The sequence below is a fragment of the Carlito syrichta genome, unplaced genomic scaffold (genome assembly GCF_000164805.1).
Source record: "Carlito syrichta isolate Samal-C Ts95f unplaced genomic scaffold, Tarsius_syrichta-2.0.1 Scaffold314028, whole genome shotgun sequence".
Classification (NCBI taxonomy): domain Eukaryota; kingdom Metazoa; phylum Chordata; class Mammalia; order Primates; family Tarsiidae; genus Carlito; species Carlito syrichta.
Genome location: NW_007258124.1, coordinates 349,866 through 358,842, shown reverse-complemented (window position 1 = coordinate 358,842; position 8,977 = coordinate 349,866). Strand labels below are relative to the sequence as shown.

At 38.0% G+C, this 8,977-nt stretch overlaps 1 protein-coding gene across 2 annotated transcripts in view; it reads right to left on the bottom strand.

The window, feature by feature from the left end:
* Nucleotides 1-8,977, bottom strand: part of VMP1 (vacuole membrane protein 1) — a 135,356-nt gene that overhangs the window by 37,043 nt on the left and 89,336 nt on the right. For both annotated transcript variants that reach the window (XM_008070835.2, XM_021718950.1), the window contains 2 exons: nt 4,654-4,734; nt 1,127-1,243 (listed from right to left, as the gene is read on the bottom strand). In XM_008070835.2, coding sequence (XP_008069026.1) covers nt 1,127-1,243; nt 4,654-4,734 — 198 coding nt within the window. The remainder of the gene's footprint in view (nt 1-1,126; nt 1,244-4,653; nt 4,735-8,977) is intronic.

The following is an 8,977-nucleotide window of genomic DNA, read 5'->3' as shown; positions in this document are numbered from 1 at the left end:
CCCAGGTGGGTCTCGAACCCGCGGTCTCAGGCAATCCACTCACCTCAGCCTCCCAAAGCGTGAGATTACAGGCTGAGCCACTGAGTCCAGCTAATAACTCATTTTTATTTATTTAATAAAGTGTTGGTAACACTTGGATTCAATAAATTGTTTTAAAATATATATATATAAATAAAAGAGTATCTCTTTTATATATACATGTGTATATATATATAAAAGAGTATCTCTGAAGTCTAGTAAACTCTCACTTCTCTAACCACAGCACACACCTCGCCTCTTCAGGGACTCTTTTCTTCTGCATTCTCTCCCACACTAATAATATCTGGCTGGTTTTTGGTAAATAAGATTGATGCCATGAGAGGAAGTGCTATATAGAGTATGTGAAAGAAAGTAAGAATTAGTCAAAGGCAATATTCTCTCAGCTCTTGGTTAGTAAAGAAACTATGTTTTTTGGGACTATGTATGTAAAAATGATATGCATTTTCCTGCAAAGGAATACTATTTTTGTTTGGTAAAAGTCTTAGATAAACAGTTTCACAAGGCCAAAAATAATAAAATAAATAGAAGGAAGAAAGAAAGAAGCCGGGCTCGGTGGCTCAGCCTGTAATCCCGCGCCTTGGGAGGCTGAAGTGAATGAATTGTCTGAGCCCATGGGTTCAAGACCCACCCGGGCAACTTGGTGAGACCTCATCTCTACAATAAATCAAAAAATTAGCCAGGTGTGGTAGCGCATGCTTGTAGTTCCAGCTACTCGGAAGGCTGAGGCAGAAGGATTGCCGGAGCCCGGAAGGATTGCCGGAGCCCGGCCGGTCAAGGCTGCGGTGGCCGGGAGCGGCCACTACACTCCAGTCTGGGCAACAGAGTGAGACTCCAACTCAAAAAAAAAAAAAAAAGAAAGAAAGAAAAGAAGGAAGAAAGAATAAAAGGAAGAGAGGGAAGAAGGAAAGAAAGAAAACAAGGATATTCACTAACTTCCAAATGACATCCTATGTTTTATTACCTAAGTAAGCTACCAACCAAAAGAAGCAGAAACTGTAACTTAACAATTCTCTTAGGAATAAGCACATATTCCACTGCCTTGTAACGGGTTCATTCACATTAAGCACTGAATTGGGGGTTTAATTACCTGAATATGCATCTTAATTATTGCTTTTCCAATCAGGGTTGCACCAAAGAAGGTCCAAAAAGGTACTAGAAAGTGTCCGCACGTTATTCCAGCCAGGTCAAATAGAGGATTTGGAATCTATTAAAAACAACAACAAAAAGATTTCCATATGTAATCCAAAGAACAAGTTTTCCTAGTAAATATCCATTGATATGTGGTACTCTGCTTTAAGCGTTGTTTACACTGCAAAGCCAGGTATGGTTTTCCTTATCAGTACTAGACTGTTCAGAAGGAGGGTAAGCAAGTAATCTAATAAGCTGGGTCTCATTCAATCTGTTCAAGCAAAGCAAGCTGTCCTTTTGCTTATATGCCTTAAGGCTAATACCCCAAATATATATTATTTTTTAACACATGAGAACTGGAAGGATAAAGCCAGTGAACACACAGGAATTTAATTCCATTCAGTGGATTCTTGAATATTTGGTGGTTGTTTTCTAAGGTGATATATGAATGAAGAAAGAACCTTAAGATTATTTCAGCAGTTACTGGGATTCTAAAATCTTTGGTCTGAAACATGAATATTATTTAGAAAGTACTCATACCATTAGCAAACATTCTAGTAAATTCTCAAATATATTTATGGGCAAATGTGCTCTTATTGTCAACAAGAAAAAATTCATAACATGTATTTATTTTATGAGATACCAAGGCTGTGAGGTTGTGTGACATATCTGAGAAAGAAAATCAAGTATGGAAATATGAGAGCACACAGATTCAGATGTTTTGAATACTCAGTCCCAGACAAGTAAGTTATTCACAACAAATACCTTTTCCAAACATACCCACATTTTAAGAATGCTAAGAGACAATTTCATGTAAAAATGCAAAGAAACCACAAGCTGTTTTGGAGCTCTTCATCCTTTCTTCTCCCACAGAAGTACTCTACCCTTGTGACTGTTGGCTAAGCCATTTATAAGTCAGTTCATTTATATAATCTCATTTTTAAACTCTGAAAGAAAAACCCTGTTTAAAAAAAAGGTCACATATGGTCTTTAAAAAACCATGCCATGACTAAGTTAGAATTCAAGTATTTTTTTGTTGGTAACACTTGGATTCAATAACTCGTTTTTGTTTTTCTTATCCAAATTTAAATGCTTTATGCAATTGCACAGCATTACATCTGCCATTTCTTATATTTTCTCAGGTGACTCTCACAACTCTGTGAGTTATAATTTTTTTCCTTTATTAAAAGATTCCAGCCAGGTACGGTGGCTCATGACTATAATCATAGCACTTTGGGCGGTGGAGGCAAGAGGATTGCCTGCGCCCATGGGTTTGAGACCAGCCTGGGCAACATAGTGAGACCTCGTCCCTACAATAAATCAGAAAATTAGCTGGGTGTGGTGGCACATGCCTGTAATTTCGGCTACTTAGAAGGCTAAAGCCGGAGGATCACCTGAGCCCAGCAGGTGGAGGTTGCGGTGGCCATTAGTGTGCCACTGCAGTCTCCAGTCTAAGCAACAGAATGAGACGCTGACTCAAAATAAATAAATAAATAAATAAGGATCCAATTCGTATTGAAAAGAAAACAACAAAAAAATTTTTTTTTTCAGTTGGAGTCTCACTCTGTCGCCCAGACTGGAGTACAGTGGCCGCTCCCAGCCACCGCAGTCTCGACCTGCTGGGCTCTGGCGATCCTTCTGCTCAGCCTTCCAAGTAGCTGGAACTACAGGCACACGCTATCACGCTCGGCTAATTTTTTGATTTATTGTAGAGATGAGGTCTTGCCAAGTTGCCCAGGTGAGTCTCGAACCCGTGGGCTCAGGCAATCCACTCACCTCAGCCTCCCAAAGCGCGGGATTACAGGCTGAGCCTCAGAACCCGGCTAGAAAAAAAATTTAAAGCATATAAGACATAAATCAGAGTAGATAGAAATCAGAATTTGTTTTCATTTTACAGTTGGTTACTTTCAGAAGCACATAAGCAATACATATGCTATTAGAGATGCATGTTATTTATTTTTTCAAGTGCTAACTAAATACAATGAAAAAAAGGAAGATTAAAAATAGAACTAGGGCAACTCTCTCAGGACCCTCCTGCTCTGGGAGCTTTTCTGTCCTCTCAATTAATCCTGCTTTCCCACCTTCTGGACATTTAAATTCCTCACCTCTCCTGAATGTGAAACAAGAACCTAGACCCTAAGAGCTGCGGACGATTGGGGAGCAGAATTACTGTGCACTCTGGAGGCTGGCTTGCCAGCAGACAGGGTCAGCTGAACTGGGAGAGCTGCCGGCAGAAGGCAAGACTGAAGCAGAGACACTTCTGGCGGCTGGCTTGCCAGTCCACTGAATCAGCACACTGCAGGGCTTAACTTGCCAGCCCATTAGAGCCAACACTATTTGGGGTCAGGTTTGCAGACCCATTGAACTGATATACTTGGAGGCCAAGCTAACTGGATAAAAATCTGTATCATTGTGTTTATATTTTAATTAAAATTTCTAACGAAAGAAGAAATAGAACTAGACAGTTTTTTTGAGATTTTCCCTCAGCCTGGAGTTTTATTTTATCTTAGTTTAAATGTTGACAAAATAACTAATTAACAAACTCCTTTTTACCTTAATCAAGTATGTGTAAACAATGGAAGGGGACCGAAGAGGTTGCCCTCTTTTGTTTTTTTGAGTCAGGGTCTCACCCTGTCACCTAGACTGGAGGGAAGTGGCATGATCACAGCTAACTGCAGCCTTGAACTCTTGCACTCAGGTGAAAATTCTGCCTCAATTTCCTGAGCAGCTGGGACTATAGGCACACACCACCACACCTGGCTAATTTTTTTGATGCTTTGTAGAGATGAGGTCTCACTATGTTGCCCTGGCTGGTCTTAAACTCCTGGGCTCAAGCAATTCTCCAGCCTCAGCCTCTCAAAGTGTTGGGATTACAGGTGTAAACCACTGCACCTGACCTATGAATTCTTTATTGTACCTAATCTTGAAACTTTTTTTTGGAGTCGGAGTTTCACTCTGTCACCCAGGCTAGAGAGCAGTGGTATGCTCACAGCCATGCATCTTCGACCTGCTGGGCTCAGGCGATGCTTCCACCTCAGCCTTCCAAGTAGCTAGAACTACAGGCGTACATCACCATGCTTGAATAATTTTTTTATTTATTGTAGAGATGAGGTCTTGCCAAGTTGCCCAGACTGGTCTTGAACCCTTGAGCTCAGGCAATCCTCTTGCCACAGCCTCCCAAAGTGCTGGGAAAACAGGTATGAGCCATTGTGCCCGACCCTGTATCTTACTGTTTTATTAAATCAAGACATTCAAGTGTCAAGTTATCATTATGTGATGAAGTACTTAAAAGTTAATAAACAAGATATGAACCCATTCAACAGAAAACAGCTCATTTAATAAGGTAAACGATTCATTCACAAAATTACATAGTCAATAAATGTGACAGTATTTTTGTTCATTCAGGAATATATCTTTAAAACAAACTGGATCAAAATATAACCCTATCACTTAGTGAAATTTCTCATTTAAATACAATTAACTTACTGAAGCACAGGCCAAAATTCCAAAAAATCCAACCTTCTGGACTAGGTTTTGAACTGCCAGTTTAGCCCGGGAGGCAAAGTCCTATAAAAAGATTTTAAAACATTAATGAAAAGTAGGAAGAGAAGGAAAGACAGTTCTTTAAAAAGTTTATTATATTAAACATCTCATAATCCAAAGGCATTAATTAATTTAATGAGCAAGATGAATAATTAGTGGCCCATGAAGACATATCTGCTGATCACTAGGCGGAAGATGAAAAACAGTTATGTGGCACTAACTGATCATTCATTACTCCAAAAGCAAGCATCCTTAATTTACATAGCTTATGCTAGTTTTAGAAAATGTTTTCACCATTATTTTATTTGATTCTTTCAACAATCCTGGGGTGTGGGTAGAACAGATATTATTATACACCAAACTGCAGACTGGAAAGGTTAAGTGCTTGAGATCATAATTTCGTTTAGGGACAAAGATAGACATGATTCAATCATGTCTAAAGACTAAAATCAGTGCTTTTTATTTCACTATCTACCTCCACCCACACTGAAACATTCATTTGGCTAATTTATTTCCACATTTTCTTCTTTCAGCACGTTCATGACATAAGTATATATACAGTATCTATCTATCTGTCTATCTATCATCTATCTATATATCTCCTAAAAGTCTTAATCTGACAATTGACTCTAATACTTTTCTGGTTTTCTTTTTTATCTATCTATCTATCTATCTATCTATCTATCTATCTATCTATCTATCTATGTTGGAGTCTCTATCCATCTATCCATCCATCCATCCATCCATCCATCCATCCATCCATTTATTTATCTGAGTCAGTCTCACTCTGTTGCCCAGGCTGGAGGACAGTGGCACGCTCATGGCCACCACAGCTTCAACCTGCTGGGCTCAGGCGATCCTTCAACTTCAGCCTTCCAAGTAGCTGGAACTACAGACATGTGCCACCATGCCTGGCTAATGTTTTGATTTATGTAGAGATGAAGTCTCGTCAAGTTGCCCAGGTTGGGCTCAGGCAATCTTCTCACCTTGACCTCCCAAAGTGCTGGGATTATAGGCATGAGCTACCCTGCCTGGCCTTTTCTGGTTTTAAAATGGCATATACTCTAATCCAAATTTCAATGAAATAGTTATTAAGATTAAAAAATAGGCTAATGAGTCGGGCAGGGTATTTTAGATGGTATTTTTCTACTACACAGATACATATACACACATACAAGTTTAAATTGAAAAAGAGGTATGATTATGTCAACTTATTTGTATAAAGAAAAAATAATTAATCATTAGGGCAGAGCACCTAATATACAAAAAACCATATTTAAGACAAGAGAAGTTGGAGGAAACATGTTTTTAAAAATCCTAAAAAGAAGTCAACTCAATACAATGACTATTATTAACAAAGGAGAATAATAAGGAGACACTTTCCCCCTTTAGGGAAGAATACTGTTCATGAATTAATAGAAATTAGGCAAGGATAAGGAAATATAAGCCGGGTTCAGTGGCTCAGCCTGTAATCCCACGCTTTGGGAGGCTGAGGTGAGTGGACTGCCTGAGCCTGCAGGTTCACGACCCGCCCAGGCAACTTGGCGAGACTTCATCTCTACAATAAATAAAAAAATTAGCCGGGCGTGGTAGTGCACGCCTGTAGTTCCAGCTACTTGGAAGGCTGAGGCAGAAGGATCGCCAGAGCCCAGCAGGCCGAGGCTGCAGTGGCCAGGAGCATGCCACTGCACTCCAGTCTGGGCGACAGAGTGAGACTCCAACTCAAAAAAAAAAAACAACAAAATATAGAATTCTTGTTCTTTGAGATGCCTGGGTACCAACCATTAGTTACCCTCAAAGGTGATTCAACAACCTATTTGAGTGAAAAGGGTTAATCTACCCAAAGAAGTGAAGTGGAAAACTCCTTTACCTTTTTTTGTTTTAATTTGAAGCTGCCATGTATCATAGGGAAAATAAGTAAATTGCCTTTTTAGTGAAGTTTTACTTTTTTTTAAAAAGTGAAAGTCATCTACTGAAAATAGATTTCATAAATTTTATTACCTATTTAACACACACAGTGATCATGCTACTTTCAGTTCCTATAATTTTTTTCCAGGTCTTTCACAATATTCTCAGAGTTACAATTACATTATATATCAAATAATCCATGAATACTTATTAAAATTAAATTAATGCAAAGTCTGCACAGTTGTTTTCGTTACAAGAAAATGAACATTAGCAGAATATAAAGTTTGTTGAAGAATTTTCTTGATTTTTTTCCTTGCCAGTGCAATGAAAATAAACTCAGGGAAGCACTATATTAGTAAGTGTACCAACTCCAAAATATTTTACAATAGTAAAATAACTCATGCTTAAGCTTTACAAACACAACTTGTAAAATTTTAAATTTATTTCACTTTTTTAAAGTCATATAGGAAAAACTTAATGAATATGATTTTAAAGGTTTCATTTAATACTTTTATTGTTCAACATGTTCTACATATTAAATGCAATTTCACTTTCTTTGTTGCTCCATAGTTTTAAAAATTCTTTATTTGCTTAAGAACAATTTCAGTATTCTTCCACTATTATTATTATTATCATTATTTGAGTTGGAGTCTCACTCCATCGCCCAGGCTGGAGTGCAGTAGCACACTCACAGCCACCCCAATGTCAACCTGCTGGGCTCCAGCGATCCTTCCACCTCAGCCTTCCAAGCAGCTCATTTTTTTTTTGAGTCAGAGTCTCATTCTGTGAGACGCCGCACCATCGTGGAGCCACTGCGCCCAGCACCCTTTCTTAACATGTTAATTTTAGAATAATATTGTCCATGAATAAATATATAAATATATATATACACACACATCCATTTGCCTTTAAAATATAAAGAGAAGACTGGGTGTGGTGGCTCAAGCCTATAATCCCAGCACTTTGGGAGGCCGAGGTGAGAGGACTGCCCGAGCCCATGGGTTTGAGACCAGCCTGGGCATCATGGTGAGACCTCATCTCTACAATAAATCCAAAAATTAGCTGGGCATGGTAATGCATGCCTGTAGTTCCAGCTCCTTGGAAGACTGAGGCAGAAGGATCACTTGAACCCAGCAGGTTGAGTCTGCGGTGGCCAGGAGCCTGCCACTGCACTCCAGCCTGGGCAATGAAGTGAGACTCCAACTCAAAAAAATAAAATAAAAAATAAATAAATAAATAAAATATAAAGAGAATTTTATTCTATGTACATTGTGTCAGTAAACTCAACTCCATCACATATATTCCACACATATTTACCTAATATCACCATCAAAACCCCTTTTACTAAAGTAAAATAAACAAGTCAAGTAAAAGTGCATACCAATAATAAACAGTGTTTTTAAGAAAAACTGAAGATTACCATTCAAATTAGTATTCAGTGTTCAAGTTAAATATTAAAGAAAATTAATACTTCATTTTAATAGTTTTGGTGTGTTTGTGGAAACAATGTAGCAGGTCCAATTTGATCACTTCCTCAATTGTCAGTTTTCACTTTTTCAAAAATCTGGATAACTAAAAGCAAATTCCTTTTCATGGTTTCGTTTCTCCGTATTCATATTTCACAACTTTTACCCATTTCACAATTTAAGTGCCTGAGAGGAAAGTTTCATTCTCTAACTACCTAAATAAATAGCAATTGCATACAATTAGTAATTGCATATCATTTTCTACCTATTTTTCCCACAAAAATAAAATTATGTTTCCCATCTGAACCCCCAGTGATTATGTATGTAACCAACCATGCTTCTGAAAGAGGAGACACACACATAAACTTCCCAAACACTACAAGATTAATGAGAAAAGTTACAGTAATTCCTATCACAGAGATTTATTTCAAGGATAAATAAAGACAAACAAGACAAAGCCTTAACGTATAAATATTCCTGTACCCTTGTTGCCTCATGTTTCTTTTTCCTGAGAAAGATAAAGATATTTATGATTAAGGGAGAAGAGAAACCTATAAGGCTGATTATAATCAGTCTGCAAAATACTACATTTTGAGCCTAGTGATGTCAACTTGAACTAAAATATATGACAACAACATTTATCTTCAAATAATAACAGTAAACCTTTTCATTTTTATGAGTAACCATACTTTGAAAAGACTTCTTTAACCACAACAGAAAATCCTAAACATGTTAAATGAATGCAAAGTTACCAGAAACAAATGTGTATTTGGTTAACATTTTGTTGAAGTTTAAATTACCTGCCTTCTTTTTTTAGTTGGAGTCTCACTCTGTCGCCCAGACTGGAGTGCAGTGGCTGCTCCCGGCTACCACAGCCTCGACCTGCTGGGCTC